We start from the raw sequence: 22,387 nt of genomic DNA on the forward strand, positions 1-22,387 counted from the left end.
CTCTGCCCTGACTCCTGCACCCTCCACACATACCCAGCCCCCCCACACCCCATGCCCTGACTCTTGCACCCCCCACATTCCCATCCTGAGCAGCAGGTTGGCAGCGGGCTGAGTGGGGCTGGTGGCTGGGACCCCAGCTGGCAAGGGGCCGGCAGCCAGAACCCCAGACCGGCAGCGGACTGAGCGGGGCCGGCAGCTGGGACCCTGGCTGGAGGAGCCAGCATACGGAACTCCAGACCGGCAGCGGGCTGAGCCGCTCAGCCTGCCGATGGTCTGGGGTGCCGGCCCCGCTCAGCCCGCCGCCGGTCTGGGGTCCCGGCCTCTGGCCCCGCTCAGCCCACTGCCAGTCTGGGGTTCTGGCTGCCAGCCCGGGGTTCTGGCTGCCGGCCCCTTGCCAGCTGGGGTCCCAGCTGCCGGCCCCGCTCAGCCCACTGCCAACCTGGGCTTCTGGCTGTCGGCCCCTTGCTAGCCAGTGTTCCGGCCGCAGGCCCCACTCAGCCCGCTGCCGGCCTAGGTGAATGGAACCCCCACAGCGGGCTGAGCAGGCCGGTGGCTTAAGATCAGCATTTTAATTTAATTTTAAATGACGCTTCTTAAACATTTTGAAAACCTTGTTTACTTTACATACAACAGTAATTTAGTTATATTATATATAGACTTATAGAGAGAGACCTTCTAAAAAATGTTAACATGTATTACCGGCACGCGAAACCTTAAATTAGAGTGAATAAATGAAGACTCGGCACACCACTTCTGAAAGTATGAATTGAATTGACCAGATTTATAAACTCCTCAAAGTCAGACTTTCCAACGGAAATAATGGCAGAGCTTTAGCTACAGAAGTGCTGCTGGGAGCCATTAAGCAATAATAATTATTAAGCCTCTTACTGAGCATCAGGCATCTTTTTTTTGGTTTGTTTTTATGTGGCTTAAGGTCTTTAGAATTTTATCAAATTATATCAAATTAGACATAGCTATTTCCTGGATAGGAACACATAGCTATTTCCTGGATAGGAACAGAAAATGTCCGTGCTAGTAGCAGTGGTTGCTTCTAAATACAATTTGCAGTTGTCGTCCATACTGCAACTTGTTGTACTGCCTTGAAAACAGTGCTTTTCGCACTACTTTTCCAGGGGTGATATCTGCTAGGGTATGGCAAAAGACAAGAATAGAAAGACCCAGTCTCTGGATGAATTATACCAGTAAATGTCTTGTAAGCTTTACTTATTTGTAGGCTGTGCAGGGTTGCGGAAAGCATGGTTTTGCTCAGGGCTTAAATTCTCATATAGTATTTCCCAGAGCCCCGAGGCTAGGAGCTTCAGCCCCATGGGGCGCACAGGGGCTCGGGGCTTTGAAAATATTTACCAGAGCTCTGCTCTGGACAGCTCCAGCTGAATTTAAGCCCTGGTTTAGCTATTCTTTGAATCCTAATAGCTTAGTGACTATCTTTTAATGCAACCAGTGTTCCTGAGGGTATTAATATTCATGAAATCTATTACCGGGGTGCAGGGTGGATAACAGAATCTGTGCCAGTACCACCTGCACTCCTTCCCACTGGTGAGCAAGAGCTTTGACCTGACTAAACATTAAGGGATTGTTACTGTTAAAACATGGCTTCCCTTCCCCCAAGCAAACAGAAGGTTAATCAATTCCACTTATTAGTGTAAACTGCATATAAATTACATTTCAGCAATTATTCTGATAAATGGAGAAAGAGAGGGTGAAGGAAATGCAAATTGTGAATACGCTGACCAGACAGACTTAAATGGATTTAATTCTAGTAAAATGGAGTCTGAATGTTGAAAAGGTGCTCCATGAGAGAAAATCTGAGAACTCTAAGTGATTTTAACTCTCTATATATATATCTAGGCTTCCTCAAGTGATTAAAAGCTCTCCATGCATCTTTCCACGTTTTTGGATGCCACTGAGCAGCTGAAGCCTCAGGCAGTTGATATTTTTATGTAGAGATTAAAGATATTGCCATCTTTTGTGTAAATAGAGAGGATGCTCAGGGTACTTTGTTGGTATTAAGAGAAGGGATGTTGTAAAACCCATGTGTAAAGTGGAAAAATGCCCTATCTATTCCTCAATTTGATTTCCAGTCTGCCAGCAAAGTACCGCCACTAGGAAGGCCAAATATTACATTTAAAGAAAGCTATACACCAATGTAAAGAGTCTGCACATTACAGCCAGGAGCCCAGAGGTTAAGCTGAGAGGTCTTGTCTTTTCATTTATAACAGGAACCTTTTCTTACCAATTTTCAGTGAAAGAGCCCTATGTTTCCAAGCACACTATCTTATTCCCTCAGCCCCATTTCTTAGGAATGTGCTAAAGGAGCTCTTGGTCCATGTGGTGCTTCTAAGTCTGAGAAAGCAAGTGACTCACTTTGAAGTTGATCTTGTACCCCCAGAATAAACGCTAAAGGGTTGAGAACGAATGATGTAATCTTCACCCTTACCCTGGAGAAAGAGTGTTACCTCCAAATTCTCCCTGCATAATCCACTCCCTGGAGGAGGTGGTAGTGTCTCAGTGTTAGCAACTGAGCCACTGCACAGGTGAAAACATTTCACCTTCTTGCCATTACTGAAAAATTTGAGGATTCCAGGCTGTGTTCTCGGTATGTTCCATTCAGACTAAATGCCACAATGTACAAGATATGTCTGGCATTACTGGAGATGAGCATTGGTAGGAAATATCTTACGTCTGATTCAGCAGGCAAGAAGATAGTTAGCTTGATTGATTGGTCTACACTGGAAAATTAAGTTGGCTTAACTACGTCACTCAGGTGTGAAAAGTCCGCACCCCTGAGTGTGGTAGGTAAGCAAACCTAACCTCTGATGTAGGCAGTGTTAGGTCAGTGGAGGAATTCTTCTGTTGAACTAACTACCACCTCTCGGCAAGGTGGATTAACTACGCTGATGGAAGGGACCCTCCCATCAGCATAGATGGTGTCTACACTGAAGAGCTACACCGGCACAGGTTTGCAGCTGTAGCGTTTTAAGTGTAGACCAGTGATCCCCAAACTGTCGGGCATGCCCCCCCTAGGGGGGCATGGAGGCGCAGTGGGGACTGGGCCAGCCCCCAAGGGGGCCAGGGAGCACCAACCAGCCCTGCTCTGCCCTCAGCTCTGCTCTGGCCCCAACTCCTGGCCCCACCCCAAGCTACAGCCCGAGTCTCAGCCCCTGGCTCCCAGCCCAGCTGCAGCTCCAGTCCTGCCCCAGCACGGCTCTGCTTCCAGTTCTGGCCCCATTCCTGGCCACATTCCTGCCTCCAGCTGTGGTCCCGGCCTCAGCCCCTGGCTCTCAGCCTGGCTGCAACTCCAGCTCCACATTGGGTCCAGCTCCCAACCACAGTTGGGGCGGGATGGGGACGCAAGGTAAAAAGTTTGGGGAAACCTGGTGTAGATGTACCCTTAATCATATTCATACAGGGTTTCCAGAATAGGCCCTGTGTTTGTGTTGGTGCTGTCTCCTTTCAGAAAAAGGAATCGAGTGAATGAAAAGTAGGTTTTGGTCAGCTCTTTTATTTTACTGTCAAAATAGGGGTTTTTTATGTTTCTTTAAGCCTGAAATTTAGCTTAAAAATAAGTAGGAGCTGTGGTGTAGGAGATAGGTGAGGGGATAATGGACCCTTTCCCCTCAAGGTCACTATAGTGCTAAAGAAACGTTAGTTCACTGAAAACACAGAAACTGCTGAGAGCATACAACACCTGTAGCTCCCTGGCTCTTTAGTTTACAGATTGAGGAATGGAACGTGTGCTGCATACTGCCACCACACAAGGTCTGTTAAAGGCAAAGTCCAAATCAAGCAGCCACAGAATGTACATTACAGTCACTAGCGTGAATCCAGCCAGTCCAGTAATAACTGAGAGTCATTACTAACTGATGACTTTTGATGGGACCTTTGAGTCCTCCTACCAAGGCCACCTGAGCTTGGTATTAGTTTTTTATTAGCTGCGTAGCTTACTTTTTTTCCAGCATCCTCACGAGAGGATGTTCACCCAGGAAATAGACTCTCTGCTCCATCTGGGAGCCATAGAGCTGGTAACACCCCAGTACACAGGAAGAGGAATTTACTTAAGATATTTCCTCATCCACAAGAAGAAAGGAAGCTGGAGGTTCATACTATATCTGACAGCTGAATGACTTAATCTGCCTCTTATGCTTCAGAATGATCGCCCTGGTCTCTCTAATCCCCTCACTAAACAAAGGCAACTCTTTTCCAGCTCTCAATTTGAAGGGTCGTGATGCAATGAAGTTTGAGAATCCCAGTCTACAAGCATAGTTATACACAATCTATGTGCCATGAAAGCTTACTCTTGGCAAGTCAGTTTCGGTCCCCCATGGGGTCCTGATGTCACTCACCTGGTAGGAAAACTTGAAGTCAGTGTGTTGGAGTTCCCTTTGCACGCACACCCTGACCCATGAAAAAACTAATTACAGACTCCTCCCTGTGAGGTTCGGGAGCTATCTGGACCTATCAGGAATTCAAAATTGAATACAATGCATGAGGCTTGCAAATAATTTCTGCCATATCTCTGCCACCATATCACCCTTTGAGCAGTGCATCTTCCAGGGGTGCAAAATACTCTGGCAGACCGCGTCAGAGGACACTTCTCCAAAGACCACAAATGGGAACTTAATGACTTGGTGGTATAGAACATCTTTCAACAACAGGAATTCCCATCATGGGATCTCTTTGCATCTCACAAAAACAGGAAATGTCCAGCCTCCTTAAACGGTATGAGGACACAGCTCCAGATGGGAAGCATTTCTAGTACAACATTCAGAACCACTAACTTATGCATTTCCATCCATTCCCCTCTTGCCTTGAGTCCAGAGGAAGATCAAACAGGACAAAGTGTTGGTGATCCTAGTGGCCCCCATGTGGCCAAGGCAGTTTTAGTTCACTAGCATTCTCCTTGCATCTACATTCAGCTCCTGCCAGACATGTTAACCCAAGACAGGGGCAAGATCCTCCATTGCAAACCAGCATCTCTCCATCTAGCAGCTTCATATTTGGATGGATGCCAAACTTAAAAAGATCATGCCTGGAGGCTGTACAATCCATCATTAGCAATAGCAGAAAAGACTCCACAAGAAAAGGCTATACAGCAAGATGGGAGAGGTTCTTTGCATGGTGTCAACATCATCAGCTAGCCCTAGAGTATTCAGAGATCCCTAATATTCTGAACTAACTCCTGTCTCTGAAAATGTCACAGTTGTCTCACCTCCTTGTGAGTACACTTGGCAGTTATTAGAGCCTTTTCCCTTTCAATGGACAACCATACAATCTTCGCCTATCTGATTACAGTAAGGTTTTCAAAGGGACTTATCAGGACCTTTCCTCCAGTAATGAAACCTATCCAATATCGAACCTTGAGCTAGTCTTAGCCACACTAACAAATTCCCCCTTCAAACCTTTAGCTTCCATGTTTCTTTGCTCATCTATCCATGAACGTTGCCTTTCTGGTTGCAATCATCTCAACCAGAAGAGCAGATGAGCTGGCGCCCTTATGGCAGTCCCTCCCTATATGGTCATCTGTTAGGATAAAGTTACATCCTTGAGGTTACATCCTAAATTCATTCCGAAAGTAATCTTGGAATTCCATCTGACCCAGGTCATTCATTTTACCTGTCTTCCACCAGAATACCCATGCTACCAGAGAGGATGGGAAGCTCCACTCTTTGGATGTTGGACAAGCCTTGGCCTTTTACCTACAGAGAACAAAACCTTTTAGGAAATGTTCTTAAGTATTTGTCTCTTTTGCCAAATGTATGAGAGGAGAAGCAATCTCCTCTCAGAGATACCTTCACTTTGAGATGTTCCTATAGAGTGGCAGCGTGGGGCTCTGTTCATACCTCTATGAAAAGTTACATCCTGGTACAAGCTTCTAGAACAGACACATCCTTCAGAAGAATAGTCCTTTGGTCTGTGATACAGCAGAGCTCCTCACACCATCATCCTCGATGAACACTGATTGTGAGTCACCTCAAATGGAATACGCAGATGGACCCTCACTGAAAGTCTGGTTATTTAGCTTGTTACTATACAAGGTATTCATGGTAGAGAAGGAACTACAGAGACAGTTAGTCCATCTCCCACCCCCTCATATCTTTGGTTTGGAGCATGAGGAGGAGAAGGGTGTAGGTGCGGACCAAAGGACATTGCTAACAAAAAATCATCCCGTCTCAGGTGCATAGAGCGCATATGCACCTTGAGGAATACATATCTCAAAGAACTCCAGCTACTGTACAAGTTAAGTAACCAGGCTTTTTCACATATAGTGAAGAAAGATTCTTTAAGGATAAAAATTTGTCAGTAAATCATTTCACAACAAGACCCTATTACTTTAAATATTGGCCTGCTCTGCAGTACTGCATCACAGAAGCTGTATCTGCACGGGGAATATTTCTGATACCATTTTTTATGTAGATAGTCACATTCACAAACACTTAGAGCTATTTTCTTAATGGCTTTAGTGTAGTAATGTTACATTCAATTTTATAGACAGCCAAATACAAATTCAGCCCTCGACACCAGAGCTTGCATAGAGGTGATTGATGATTATTTCTAGGCTCTGTCATCTATTGCAATGAACGTCTGCTAGTTAAATGTGGCCATACAGAAGCAGACGTGATATGTTCTGCTAAAGATGACATAACTTCTCATGCTATACTGACCTGGTCTTAGGGTATAGTTTGGTACTCTTGTTTTATTTATAATTACCACGTATTCTTTTCCAATAGCAGGTTCCCAAAGAACTGCTAAAAATCTGATGGGAGGGATTAAAAACAAGGTTAAGGGCCTGGTCTAAAGCCCATTTACTTCAGTAGTGTTTGAATCAAGTTCTTAAAGACTTGTCTAGATTTTTTTAAATTCTTCCCCTTTAGCATGCTGTCTTTGAGCGCTGCTCCCTCTTAGTGATTTTGCAGAGAAATCGCCAACAGGAATTCACATGAATCTGGAGTTATGAATGTTGTATCTAACCTTAATCAAGTTGATAGCTTTTTAATGCTAACTCTCCTCGCTTCATGAGAAATAAATCAGGCATTTATCTGTATTTTGGTTTGCAAACTCTCCTCCCCTACACACCCATCTCTATTTTTTTCAGAAAAAAAAATATTTTATCATTCCTTAGGAGGCTTTGTGATTTACAGAAACCCATCAGCTGATTTTTATCATCTATATATAAAGTGAAATTTGTAACTGCATTTCAAGGAGAAAAAATATATTAAGATGTTTTAAAATGATGGGGGAAAGGCTTTGAAGAACTTTTCAAAACCACAAACTGTGCTGCATCAGTGAATAATTTGGGGTGGGGGTGAATCATCCTTGAATTTCCTTCCGGCAGAAGGAACCATTTGCTAATAATAATCCACCCTTGCAAATTGTTGGCAACTGTAATGAGTCTACTTCTATAAATAATAATAATGCCCTACTCTTATAGAGCACTATCCGTCTACAAGAACCCTTTAGCATTTTAGAGATTACTACATTCAATACTTAAATGTAGGTACTTCTGCAAAGTAAACCCAAAAGCTGTTCTGCTCTAGTTGTTCAAGGACCGAAATTGAAGAATATTATTAATGTTTATTATGGAAGAGCCTAGGGGCCAACCAAGAACAGGGCCCCATTGTGCTGGGTTCTGTACAAACTCAGAGTATCAGGCCGTGACTGCCCCAAAGAGCTCACAGTCTAAAAAAGACAGATAGAGGGTGGGGGAAAGCAGCATGAACAATGTGATGGAAGCATATAGCATGATAGTTCCATGATTAGTTAGGAGAGGATAAGGTACATGGAAAGAAAAGTGAAAGGAGTGCCTGCTGAAGGGAAGAAGGGTGAGGATAACAGGGCAGGGGGAAAGAGGGTATGTGGAGAACGTGTGGCGTGAAGCTGAGGTGAAGAGACTGTGAGGATGGTAGAAGAGGGTTGGAGCAAGCAGCCAATCAGCAGGGGGCAGAGGAAGTCCAGTCAAAACAGCAGAAAGTTCTCTGTGTGCACTTTGGCTGTTTCTGCACCTGCTTCTACCAGCTGTAGTCTCTACTGGTTCCACAGTGCACTTTTTCCCCATGGCCACGTGATGGGAATAGAGCAGGGGGGGCAAACTTTTTGGCCCAAAGGCCACATTGGGGTTTCAAAACTGTATGGAGTGCCGGGTAGGGAAGGCAGTGCCTCCCCAAACAGCCTGGTCCCCGCCCCCTATCCGTCCCCTCCCACTTCCCGCCCTCTGACTGCCCCCTCATAACCCCTGACCCATCCAATCCCCCTTGCTCCTTGTCCCCTAACCGCCCCCTCCCGGGACCCCCCCGCCCCAACTGCCCCGGGACCCCACCCCCCCATCCAACCCCCCCTGCTCCAGTCCTCTGACTGCCCGACCCCTATCCATACCCCCGCAACCCCTGACAAGCCCCCCAGGATTCCCACACTTATCCAACCCCCCCCGTTCCCTATCCCCTGACTGTCCCCTGGGATCCCACATCCCTTATCCAACCCCCCGGCCCCCTTACCATGCCGCTCAGAGCAGCATGTCTGGCAGCCGCGCCGCCTGGCCGGAGCTAGACACTCTGCCACTCTGCTCAGCAGGAGCGCGCAGCTCTGCTGCTCAGAGGTCTGCCCGTGCGGCTGCGTGGCTGCGGGGGCATAGCCGGGGAGTGGCCGGGGGCCAGTCTCCATGACCAGGAGCTCAAGGGCCGGGCAGGATGGTCCCGCAGGCCGTAGTTTGCCCACCTCTGGAATAGAGTGATATATAGACCACTACAGAAAGACTGTTGGTAATAGGAGCATTGCGGGGGTATGGATCAGTTCACATTGCACTCCCCGTCAGCACTGGGCAGGGAAGCTAAGGATCCAACTAGCGGATCAAATTCAGAGATGAGTCCTGGTCATGTGCCACCTGAGGCATGTTGCACATACGCTAAGAAGATAGGAGCATTAATTTTAAGCACTGCAGTCATTATGCTTTGTAACGTTAGCCTGAAGCCCTAAATGCCTCTGAACCCAAGATAATTTATTTTATAGATTCTGGAAAATCCAGCAATTGCTTTAGGCATGTTCATTTGCTCTGCATCTGCTGCTGATCCAAAGATATAGTAAATTACTATGTCTATGAATACGTTTTGATTTGAGTAGCAACTTGTAGGATAGCTTTTTCACATTACCGGTCATATCCTTTAGATCCATGACAGTATGTTTCAGCCCTGTATTTCTGGGTAATGCTATCTGCAGGCTAACACACTATTTATTATACACTTTCTGTACAGATCACCGGTACAGCTCAGCAAGTGACTGAATCCAGTTTGGGTGAGAGAAACATGACAGCCGGCTTTAGCACACAAGGTGATTTTACTGTTTGTTTATTTTGGGAGCATGCAGTTGTCACTAAGGCCATGTCTATCCTATGGGTGCTACGGTGGCACAGCTACATTGCTGCAGCTATACTGACATAGGGCCTAGAGTGAGAGGAGTTTGTCCATCCATGTGTGTAATCCATCTCCCTGAGCGGCGGTAGCTAGGTCGATGGAATTCTTCCCTCAGTCTAACCATGTCTACACTGGGGGTTAGGTTGGCTTAACTATGTCATTCAGGAGTGTGAATTTTTCACACCCTTGAGCATGTAGCTATGTCAACCTAACTTTTAAGTGTAGACCAGGCATTAAAGTGGGCTGTTTCCTCTTATTCGTTCTTTTCTACCTTGAAGAGGAGGGATTTGGTCCCATCTTGATCATAATAAGAAACACTTTTGTCCCAGTCACTCACTACTTTCCTTCTTCACAAACCAATATTGCTAGAATGGTAAAACAGGCACAGAAGAAAGCCAGTTTTCTTCCCCAAAGCTGTCTCCAAAGCTCTGTGGAGAGCTTACTTTGATTGGAAGCTTTCTTGAGGCTTTTAGTTGTCTTTAAAGCACCATGCATTCCTGTGGCACTCTATAAATAATATTAATAAGCAACAGTGTCTGCTGTTGGAGAGGTACACTCAGATCGCTCTTCCCTACTGCTGCTCTGCAGTGTGTTAAGCTGTGTAATGTACATAGTCTCCAGAAGACCAGGAATGAACCTGAGCTCTTTCTTCTGAAGGCAGATCTCTTGAATAGGGATCCTGAGCAGCAGCAGCACAGGGCCAGCTCATTCTTTTAACCAAGTTTATCAGGACAGCCTTTCGGTAACAAGTCTGATTGACATTGAGAGGCATTCACCTCTAGGTCAATGTCTTAAATTCAGCTCAATGACCAGAACGGGTTACTACCTGATGGCTGTTCAGTGATGTATATGAAATGAGGTGATGGTCTCAGTCTAATCCCCAGCAGATACGTGTCCATATCATAGCCAACATTAACACCCGGTAGGTATTACCTCTTGGCACCCTTGCTGACAATCTCAGAAGAGAAGCTAAAGTTTTAACAGGTCTGAGGACTGAACTATTTTCTATTATCTTCCAAAATAGTGTCAGTGTATGCTGACAAATCAGTGTTGGGAATCGGGTACTTCCCATGATGTGTCTGTTTTGTGGATGACTAGAAGGCTTCAGTCTCCAGAGTGGTCAATTCCTCACTTTTCACTAGCACTAAATATTCTTAAAAAAAAACATTTGACATCTTTGTGCAGTGAAGTGTGATGTTAACAGTTCAAGGTGACCCATTTTTATTATTAAGGAGGTGTTGTTTACAAAGAGTTTTCTTATATACTCATAGCAGATATTTAATTTGTTTTATCAAAACTGAATTTATTGGATCACTATGATGAGCAGAATGTGTCTCCTTTCTGCTTTGTATTGAAATAATATGTGATGCTGTAGATGAGTTAAGAATCAGGGATTCAGTCATAAACATTTTGTAGCTCTGTGCATATGTATTTATTATGTAGACATTTTAAAAATGCATACTCTTTCTTTGACACATAATGGGGGATGTAAAAGTATATGTGCATCTTTTAAAATGTAACTCTTGGTTACATTTTTATTAAATGTTGGTATTACTAACATGACAGAATACATACAGTGAATATAAATCCAACATTTTCATGTATATTCTCATTTCAAAAGAGGTTCTGCCTCCAACCACAGGAATGTATTCCTTTACATACTGAGAAAGAGACAAGGTGGGTGAAGTGATATCTTTTATTGGACCAGCTGCTGTTGGTGAGAGAAGAAGCTTTTGAGCTTACACAGAGCTCTCCTTCAGAAACTCTGCGTTAGCATGAAAACTTTTCTCTCTCACCAGGAGAAGTTGGTCCCATAAAAGATATTACCTTACCCACCTTGTCTCTCTAATATCCTGTGACCAACACGGCTACAACAACACTGCATACATTTTGCTTAAGTATATTATGCATTAACATGCTATGTCTGTATCTACCCTAGGTTCCCCCAACGCCCGCCCTTACAAAACTACCCCGAAATAACCTTGCCACTGTTGTGAGTGCCATGGTAAAGCAGTCATTATGCAGATAGACCTGCTCTGAGCAGGGTTAAACGATAATGGTAGTCAAACTGATGTTGACCAGCCTCTACTACAGCTTCCTCTGTTGGTACCACTAGGGGAACTGCAACAGTGGAGTGTAGCAATCATGAGAAAGTGTAAATAAGGCCCTTAAGTCAGGCTGACCAATGGGTCCAAACAACTCCAACCAGGATAGAGAGAGAGTGGGAGTGTCTGTTTGGAAGGTTTATACTATCTGATTGTTTCTGAGTATCAATAAAACCAAATCCGGGAACAGAGGTTCCATGGTGGGTTTGGACACTACTTCAAGGTCTCTGCTCTGAGGATGGGATACGGATTTGACCATTCATGCATCTGTCTTAATATTCTAAAGATTTCAGATCATGACTTAATGTGATATGTTACAAAGATTCATCTTAACTACCCAAGTAAGAAGCTTTTGGGACATTCTGGTATATTTAACAAACATGCTATTTAAAAATGTCTAAATAAGTATTTACATCAGCAAACTTAAGTTTCAGTGTATCTAATACACTTTGAGCAGTAAATAATATGCATTTTAACACGTCTAAATAGATATTTACATAATTTACTAATGTGTCCTTTGGCAAATTTAAGTTGCCTGGCAAATATGAGTTTGTTTCCCACATGCCCAGAAGAAAATACTAGGTCTCACTTAGCAATTTTGAGTGGGGATGAAAAGTCCTTCATAAAATCTAGCCTTTCGGATATCTGACATCATATACAGTGATGGCTCCTTCTCCATCTTATCTTTGGAGTGCCAGGGTAAGCCCCCAAAATACCACAGCTCCCTTTTGAAGTTTACAATATTTCCTGCCAGGCCAGGAATACAGCACTAAGAGGTTTTCTTTCATTTCAGCACTTCCATCGCTTCCTGCTAGCCAGACCCCAGGTGCACAGAGGCACTTTACCAAACATTTGTAAACCTGCTAACAGATCCTATTGTCCCATCCCTCAACAAAAAATATGAGAACCTGTTTACCTTACCAACATTGCTAGCAACAGCTATTACATGAAAAGGGGCATCCGAGATTGCTGAGCTGAATGGAACAATTTATTTTAAGTTATGTATATTCTGTATATAATTGGGGATGACACCTGGTAACTCCTCATCAATTCTAGTCCACTATAAAAAAGTAATTGGTTGTATTCTGAAGTTGGGTAAAAAAGAATGTATAGTCCAGGATGTAGGTGTGGTTCTTTATTCTCTTAGAAAATCATTTCTGGCAACAAAGAGGAGAAAAATACAGCTTTACGTAACACACCGACACATTTTCGTTTATACATAAATGTGTGAGCCTCTTGGAAGAAGAGATAAAAATCTCAACTTCTAATACATAGGGCGTCCACGGTGGTGTATATCTGCAGAGAATGTTGAGCTTTCATCTGCCACATAGAGACAAAGAAATCTCTGATACGCTATACATTTTGTATGCTAAAGAGATGGTACAAGGGTGGATTCTTTTTCGAGAAGCTCTTTGATGTGTATTTGAGACATGTGTGATGCCTGGTTACAAGGTGTTAGATACAAAACTAGCATTGATAATACTGGTAGGTATAAAACTTTGATAAATGCCTTGGTTACTGAGTATCTGTGTAAAGTGTATTGTTCCTACCACACACAATCCTTACAGCATTAAAAGAAATGTTTATCAAATAAACCAAAGGCAGGACTTCACCCCACTCTAACTGTAGTGGGAGAATATACTTTGGTATGAGCTTTATCAGTGAAAGAAAATAGATGAGAATAGCTCAAAGCATTTTGCTTAAAAAAGACTAAAAGCAGGAGGATGACTTCAGTCTTTACTATCCTGGCATTTTGTCATTTAAAATATTTAAATTATTTTAATATATTGGTTTAAACCCATGAGTTGAACCATTAGAGCATTATCTTTTTAGGACAAGGACTTTCTTCATGTTGTGTCTTGTACAGCACTGGCACATAGCTGGCTTAAAAACAGAATGAATACTAATAATGATATACATGACTGCAATATGATAATACTCCAAATGCCTTGTTTTTCAGTGTCTGTTGACAGTACCTCTCTTATGGTCTCTGAGGTTGCTGATATCCCAGATCATAGTTACTCTTCAGAGGATCTTTATTCTCTGGAAGTTCAGGGGTCTCTTCGTTCCACAGACTTTTCTCCGTACAGTACAACCCACAAAGGCACCACAAACAGGAGCTGCACCAGTTTGGATCACAGCATTCGCTCTGGGTTTCACAGGACTAACTCTCAATGTTCCCCTGATGAGGATGGGAGTTCCCGCAGCAGAGCCTCTATGGACAGGTCTCAAGGCCAGGAATATGAGAACTATGTTCATGGCAGAGCCTCAGACTGCTCCTCAGAGAATTTCAGCCCATCAGAAAGAGAATCCCAGAGCTCTGTTAGAGAAAACAAAGCCACGCCACCCTTGAAACAAGTGAAAATATGTTGTGGGGTCTTTAACCAGCCTGCTGCTGTACACCCTCAGCCCTCTCCCTGTTCTGTGCCTGCAAGTACTTCATCACACTATGGCTGCCCTGAGAGAACTGCCCAGCAGCATTGCATTAGAAAATACGGCATTCCAAACATAGTCCGGTCTACTAGTGACCCTGTATCATGTTCATCCAGCACAGAAGGTAAGTGTGGGCCACTAAGGCAATGTAGTATGGAACAAATCAAGCACAGTTGATTTATCCTGCAGCTAGTATTATTGGAAGTTATATCAAGTTTTGCAGCATGATTTACACATGTAGAATTTAGCTCCTTGTACATTTCCCATGTTTAAAAGTTATAGGCAGAATGAATGTGGAAAAAAATTTACAAGTGTGAAATTAATAATTGCAGTTCTTAATTGTATTGACCTTTCTCCACTGAGTCAAAAAACTACACCTTGGGCAGCGTATGAAGAACAGGTGCTTCTGCTAGTCTGCCACTGTCACACTGAACACCAAGACTAAAGAGTTGAGTGGAAGCTGGGGTATCATTCAGGAAAGGGGAGTGGCCAAGCAGACATACTTGTAGTGCAGCAGGCCTAGCTTCTGGCTTTCCTCCCTGAGGTGGCGCTGTCTTTGATAGGATCAGCAAGCAATACACTATTAGCACAGTCTCTAGAGGCAGCAGGTCCAGTATGACAGTGTAGTGACAAGATGGTGGGTCATTTTCAGAAGGATGGTGATGAGAATAACAAGGTGGTAGTGTCTGGCTTTCCTGCAGCAGTCTCTTCTGCTATAAAACCCCCCTCAGTAATGGAAGGAGAGAAAGGGAGAGGTCTTACTTAGCAGCTGCCAACTCTTCATGAAAAATCAGTTTATGACTGTGAAAGAGAAAGTATTTGTTACAGTAGAATAACTTGGCCAAATGATAGCAGAGATGATATAACAGTCTATAACTCCTGAAAAGGGATCGACATCACAAAAGGAAGTAAATTGTTCAGGGATGTTCAAAGGAGTAAAGCGGAGAAATAGATTTAAAGTAAAAGGAAGAAAAGTTGTCCTACCAGTGATAGCAGTTGGACTGTTGAATAATTTTCCAAGGGAACTGGTGGAAGAGTCATTGCTTGGCTAATTTAAAACAGAAGCAGACAAAACATGAGAAGAAAATCGTATGTAGAATTCCCCTGCACCAGCAGAATGATGGGCTAGGCAATCTACTAGGACTTTTGCATCTTTAATTTCTGTGATTCTGTGAATTTCAGAGACATTAACATGTAGTTCTGTGAGCTCCCTGTGACAGCGAGTTAATGCACTGGCATTTTAAATCTAGAAACCTGGCTTCAAATTGCCACCCAAGAAATGTGCATCCTTAATATAAAAATAGTATATGTTGGATTTCTTATGTGTATGTTATTGTAATGCTGCGTATCTGGTAAGAAGCAGCTGTGTGGGTTAAAACTAGAGATATGGGAACTCATTTTGTTTAATTTCTCACCCACTTAACTTCATGCATTGGAAAGTTGGACTCAAACACTAGGTTTGTTGTTTTGCTTAGGAGAGACTGTAAATAAAGTGGCAGACAACGATCTAAAGACAACACCAATATGCACCTGTGTGAATGTAACGTATAGGAAGCTTACTTGTGCTGATCTAGCTTCATCACCAAATTGTTTGTTCTTTAAAATTAAATCCCTTTGAAGAAATGAATGAGTTTAAGTGAAAAGAAAGAGAACTTTGCAAATTCAAACCATTTTGTAAACTTCATAAACAGTTTGAGAGATTCAGAAAATCTCCAGCTCCATGGAGTTCCTCAACCCTAGTCATAACATCTGCTTGCTTTCCTCCCTGCTCAGGTGAAGAGTTTGTTGAACATTATTTGGAAATTACATAAATATTACAAGAAGTGTATTTCCAATGACATGTAGCAGCTGTTTGTATCAGCCCCTTCAGCGTCATCTCTTGTGACAAACAGCTGGAGTTGCTTATCTTTGGCTATCTCTGCCTAAGCATTTGATCTGGATACTTCAGGGATGGGCTATGACAGGGGTAGGCAACCTATGGCATGCGTGCCAAAGGTGGTATGCGAGCTGATTTTCAGTGGCACTCACACTTCCCGGGTCCTGGCCACCGGTCCGGGGGGCTCTGCATTTTAATTTAATTTTAAATAAAGCTTCTTAAACATTTTAAAATCCTTATTTACTTTACATACAACAATAGTTTAGTTATGTATTATAGACTTATAGAAAGAGACCTTCTAAAAATGTTAAAATGTATTACTGGCACGCGAAACCTTAAATTAGAGTGAATAAATGAAGCCTTGGCACACCACTTCTGAAAGGTTGCCGACCCCTGGGCTATGAAGTTGTAGAGTTTAACATGGAATGTTTAGATGCTGCAAATTGCAATCTGGTAATTGCTTTAGGCTGTACATTGTTCATTCAGTGGAAAAACTCCTGTGCAGCAGTGAAGCCTGAGGCACAGTGGAATTGGGGTAGTTTCAGCGCAGGACAGGCAGAAGATCTGCAGCCCATTCAAGGGGGTCCACACTCCTGGGCACACCACCATGCACTGGGGCATGGGAACAAGGTGAGAGTGGCCAGGTAAGGAGTGGGGATGCTCCTTGCAGAATGGGGGAACAGCATTCAGCATGGTTGCTGCAGTATCTTGCACAGAACTCTACTGATCTTCCATGCCTGGGAAGGAGGATTCTATTTCCCATCTACCCATGCAGCTCCTTTGCGCCAAGTCCAGCTAGGTGGGCATGTTGCAGTGAGGTGGATTCAGCCCAGTGAGAAGGGCCCCAATGGCTCCGTATTGTGTTAGAATTTGTTGGCAGAAGTAGGAAGAAAGCCTTTTGACCTTAAAGCACACACAGGTCCCTGCTTTCCATAGAGGAGAAAAGTAAGGGAAGGGAAAGGAAACATGAGCATCCTGATCACAAGCCAGACCAAACAAATGTTCTCCAGAGGAATGCAGAGATACAGGAAATGGACACACCCACTCTCCTTTGTGCTTGTTTCTACTTCCGCGCAGGGAGGGAGCTGTGCCTGAGGGTTTGCACTGGGGGTAGATGTGACCTTGTAGAAATGGAACTGGGGATCCACAGAGTTTGAGGACAAGAGGTGGGATGCTGGGAACTAGCTGGGCTCCATCCAAAACCCAGAGGAAAAGCTGGTTGTTGCCAGTAATTTACAGTTTAGCTTTCTGTCTTTTTATTATAATTTGTGTTATGGTAGCATCTAGAGGCCTCAAATGAGACTAATCCTGCTAGTGCTGTGCAAATATATAGTGAAAAGAGAGTCCCTACCCCAAAAAGATTAGTCTAAAAAGACAAAAGAGAAAGGGTGGGGGAGAGAAATTGTTTGCTATTCCCATTGTATAGATGGGGAATTTATGCACAGAAAATAAAGTGATTTGCACAAGTTTACAGCGGTAGATTTGTGTGGGGGCCATCTTTCATGGGGGAAGACCAAGGTATGTGTCTCCTGATGGAGAAGTTGTAGGACAATGTTAATTAGAACTCAGTTTCCACTCCTAGGCGCCACCAATTAACTTTTCTTAGGTGCCTGCCATATTTCCACTATATAAATCCTGATTTTTAGTGATTTATAAATGTAACGCTACACATTGATGTGGAGAGTCTCTGCCAGATTGGATTACGCATGCTACGGCCATTGCACAGCAACTAGCTTCAGCATAAAATATTGGAGCAGAATTATTGCACTTGTGCAGTACCTACAGTAACACAAGAGCCATTACGCCTAATGTATTAATAATCCAGGAATTAAAGTGTTTGTTTCCAAGCAGGATTAAGACTTTATGGATTTTTTTGTCAATAATCCTCAGATTAATGTGCCCCCAAGTAAGACTTGACATGATAGACCCATTCTGGTCTCTTTGGTCAATAATCCATCCACTTACCTCTTGATGTTGGGAATCAGATTTCTTGTTTGTTTGTTTGTTTGTTTGTTTGTTTGTTTAAAGCAGGGGAATCTGCTGTTTCAGATACAAGAACATAAAAAATATCTTTGATGTAATAGACTCTCATGGTCAGTAATCCCTGCATTTTGTGACTGTGGTAGGTTCACATACAATCTCAATAAGAAAGGGGTTCTCAATTTTAAAAGTATTTATAAATGAATTGTTTGTATTCTTTTTGAATAAGCTATTGCCATAACAAAGGAGGACTAAAACAATTAGTGATGCTAGTATAAACTGCATCTACACTGGGAGGGTTTGCCAATATAGCTGTGCACACTAGCCCAGAGTAACCCCATCCATTGTTGGCATTCTCTATAGTGACTAGTGTGGCAGATAACAATGTCTAGTGTTTCATTTTGCTCTATGCCCCAGGTATGTTAAGCACCAGGAGTGTGGTAAAGGCTGCCAAGACAAATTCCACTTAAACCTATTGAAATGTCATCTCTTAACTGGAGAGCCATACACCATCATGTATTGCAGTACCTAGGTACATCAAGGCAAGTTAAGGACAAAAGCAGCCAGCCCTCTTAATTTCATTATGGCTTTGAGTTTGTGAGACTCAGTGTTCTTTTAATATTGGTTTTTCCTGATTTAATTATACACTCTGCCAGGAAGGATTAGACCTGTTTTTCATTATCTGCTTTGCCTTGAAGATGCAGAAGAAAAACATCCTCTAATATACCTAGAAGTTCAAAATAGTTTTCAGTGTTGGAAAGAGTAATAAACAGGCTTACCACAAATGGGCGGATTTAATCTTTTTTGACTGTCAGAAGCCTGAGGTCAAAAAGACGGTGGTGGTAATTACTATGTGGCATCATCACATGATCATTGATCATTGTGCTGGCCTCTCAGGTACCCTCTTAGTAGAGAGCAAAATACCTCTGGAGCTGTTTGCAGATGCTTTGCTAGCCCCTCTGCAGTTCATTGATGCTTTGGCAACTGAACGATAGGATGGAGCTCAGGAAAAGGTGGCAAGGTATTCTCCAGAATGTGTACATTAACTAAAATTAGTGGTGCAGGACACTTGCTCTGCAACAGAATGAATCTGTAACGGGGAATGAAATTATTAAATGGAACTCCTGCTCCTTTAGACATAGAGGCAAGAGGAATTCATCCTGCTTGTTTCTAGTACATCCTAGATACCTCTATGGTTAATTGGGTCTCTTGAGGAATTACAATAGGGCCTGTTCCCAAGAGGAGCTGAGTCCTCACTGCACATCATTGATGTCAATTGGCTTTCAAGATTAGGCCTATAACATTAAATATAAGCACCTTTGATAAATATACAAGAAAGAGGAAAATGCATCATAACCCTTGAAACATTTCTTAACAGGTGATAATTTGCCTGCGCTCCTACATGTAGCCAACATTAGGAAACAGGATTATTTCAGGCTGCATTAGAAACAGGAGAGGAGTCAATTTCCTAAAATTGGATTATAGTTTTTTTTCCCCTATCAATAACTATACCAAGCTACAGACTGAAAAATAAAATCAAGTAATTGGGAATCTTTTCCCCCAAACAATAATAGTCATAATAATAATATACATAAATTATGTTCAGTATGGGATAACACCATTTTCCATGCACATGATGCCTAGATCCAGATGTTATCACTCGTTCTAGTGCTGAGCCTGGGGCCTCTGAACTTCTTTTCTTTTACTCTAGTGCTTCATTACAGTTTCCCAGTTAAAAGAGCTGATTCCCAAACCATCCCATTCTGGGTCACAGGGACTTAGGCCCATGTACACTTCTCACGGCTTGGTGCAGAGTGAGTCCACCCGATGCTCACCCTGCAGCAGTGGCTCCTGTCCTGCACTTGGGTTTACACCACCTCTTAAGTTGGGCCCTGCTGCCCCTCCATCACCTGTCCACCAAGCCACAGTTAGGGTTGCAGTGCCAGGGCGCAGGATACGTATATGTAATGGTGGTTCCCAAAAAAGACTCAATGCAGTTGGAAGGTTGCCTTAGTAAAACATATTGGAACCACTGAAGTAGGTGTGGGGGCAGAGTTTTGTGACAGATTATAATAGGGCACATCCACATATTTTGGGAAGCAGCCTTCAGGAGAAAATCAGTGGAGACCTGGATCTTTTATTTCAGCATGGGCTTTTGCTCTATTTTTCACAATGGTTTGATGCATTATTCACTTCAGAATAAAATGACTGAGGCCACCAGACCAATCCTAAACTTTTCTTGGTCTGACTAGTTGTCCTGGAAACTTGAGTCTACAGCTGTGTTTATAGCATAGGGGCAGTGACTTGTATATAATTAATGTTTGTCTCAGCCCAGTCTGTAGTGGAAAAATTTCCCCTAACACAATTAGTATCCACTGGCATTCATGATAGCAGTATTAGCAGAAGGATCAATGAACATGAAGATTTTTAACTATCCACTCTCCCATGTGGTCCCTCCTAGTCCTGGGGAGGAATGTTGCCCTGCCACTCTCAGTGCTGTACCCTTTTGGGGGGTAAAGGGAGAACTTTTCAAGGAATGCCAATGTGAAGTGTTTCACCAGCATTCAATTCCCTTATTAGAAGTCTTTAAAATAACTATTTTTAAATGTTTCCTTTGTTTTATACTTTTGTTGCACTGTGAACCTACTAGGAGTTATAGGTTGTAGGCTGAACGTTATAATATTCCCCTATGAGGATGTTTGATTTGACACCTTTCTTATTCTAGCCTTTTTTTAAAAGTTTCATTTCCCCCCCCTTTATTTTTAGTTCCCGTTTGTAGTTCTCATGTGGCTGCCTCTGCTTGCCAGGACTCTGTAAGCCGTTTCCCACCCACTGGAAAACAAAGAGAGACAAGGAAAATTGACCTACAGTTAAAGCCAAAGGCCTTCAACACAATCTCCAAAGAGCGACCGCACTCTTTAGTAGACCTTAAGGCCTATAAAGACACAAAAATTTTGGTGGCTAAATTTTTGGAACATTCAAATTGTAATCTCCCTCCAGAAGTGCGTCACGTTGTGAACAGCATAAGATCTGTAATCAAATCAGATGAAAGACACATGGAAGAAGCCATCTTCAGTGCCAACATTATAGACCAGGTAGGACCATTATGGTGTTTATAATAAGCAGGGAACAGGTTCTAACATGCTTGTGTCCTGGGTTGGCTTTAGAGTATTAATTCTGTCAAGCAATGACATATTTTGAACTGAACAAGACATGATTTTAAAGATGGGCTTTAGCACTAAACTCCACAGAGCAGGAATTTATACTGATGCTGTCCTTGAAGATTTATAGGGAACTCTCACCTTATTTTTAAGCTTACTCTCTTCTCCCCAACTGTAAGGCAGGGGTGGAAAACGTATTTGAGGACATAGGATACAAAGGTTTGGAAACTGACTTGGAGCTTTTGCTTCTTGAACTAGTGAAGCTCAGCTGCATTGTGGAGCAGATACATTTGGATGGCAGAAGGGAGGGATGGAGTCTACCAACTGCCCAAGAATGGGTAGATAAGCAAGTGGTGTTGGCATCTGTTCTGAAGGAGGACAGTGCTCACCCATGCTTCTGGCTAGAAGATGAACACTGGGTTTGGTTATTTTTTAAGAAGCTGGCAAATTCTAATTCTCAGAATTAAGGAACAGAGGATCCCCACACCTTTGACTGAGGAATAAATTGGGTTCACTTGCTTGGAAGAGACCATGAAAACACAAAGCATTGAACAATGCATGAAGCTTAATATGTTTTGTAATCTAAAGCATGATTCAAAATAAACCCTTTTGGGCCATCTGATTTTCTAATGCCTATTGGCCAAATTTGAATACGACTGCAGGATTGACCTCTTATTCATTTTGTAACAAAAATATCAGCTGTAGAAATGGAGTTCCCTTCTCCCAGTGGTTCGGGAGGCTGTCTGAGAGACATGCTACCCTAAGTTGCCTGTAAGCTGCATGGCTGGGCAAGCGCTCAGGGAACCCCCTGCCCCAGGCCCCAACCTGCTGCGGCCAGGGGAGAAGCACCTCTCCCCCATAGCCCAGGTGCTGCTCCAGGGAGAGAGAGCTGGGGGGAGTCCTCTCTCCCCGCCGTAGCCCCAGATCACCCTCCTGCACCTCAAGCCTCTCATCCCTGCTGCATCCCCAGCCAGAGCCCTCACTCCCTGCTCCTCAACCCTCTGCCCCAGCCCTGAGCCCCTCATCCCTGGCCTGCACTTCCAGACGGAGCCCTCACCCCTCACACACACACCCAACCTTCTGTCCCAGCCCTGAGCCCCTCATTCCCGGCCCCACCCCAGAGAACTCACCCCCCCCCAACCCTCAACCCCACCCCAGAGCCCACACCCCCAACTGGAGCCCTCACACCCCTGCACTCCAACCCTCTGTCCCAGCCCTGAGTCCCCTCCCATACTCTGAACCCCTCGGCCCCACCACCACCACATGAATTTTGTTATGTGCACCAATATGAGGATGATGTGTCACACATAACAAAATTTATTCCGCACGTGTGGGAAAAATTAGAGGGAACACTGATGCTAGCCCACTACCATAAGATTCTGGGTGGAAAATTGAGGATATATAAATGGG

At 43.5% G+C, this 22,387-nt stretch overlaps 2 protein-coding genes across 9 annotated transcripts in view; one reads left to right on the forward strand and one right to left on the reverse strand.

Moving 5' to 3' along the window:
• ENTREP2 (endosomal transmembrane epsin interactor 2) overlaps nt 1-22,387 on the forward strand; it is a 407,682-nt gene that overhangs the window by 382,752 nt on the left and 2,543 nt on the right. For 4 of the 5 annotated variants that reach the window (XM_024101862.3, XM_005284996.5, XM_065558309.1 and 1 more), the window contains 3 exons: nt 9,264-9,339; nt 13,488-14,084; nt 20,583-20,911. In XM_024101862.3, coding sequence (XP_023957630.2) covers nt 9,264-9,339; nt 13,488-14,084; nt 20,583-20,911 — 1,002 coding nt within the window. The remainder of the gene's footprint in view (nt 1-9,263; nt 9,340-13,487; nt 14,085-20,582; nt 20,912-22,387) is intronic. The other variant, XM_065558310.1, reaches the window with a different exon arrangement.
• Nucleotides 1-22,387, reverse strand: part of APBA2 (amyloid beta precursor protein binding family A member 2) — a 304,744-nt gene that overhangs the window by 59,483 nt on the left and 222,874 nt on the right. The window lies entirely within an intron of this gene.

The sequence above is a fragment of the Chrysemys picta genome, chromosome 10 (genome assembly GCF_011386835.1).
Source record: "Chrysemys picta bellii isolate R12L10 chromosome 10, ASM1138683v2, whole genome shotgun sequence".
Classification (NCBI taxonomy): domain Eukaryota; kingdom Metazoa; phylum Chordata; order Testudines; family Emydidae; genus Chrysemys; species Chrysemys picta.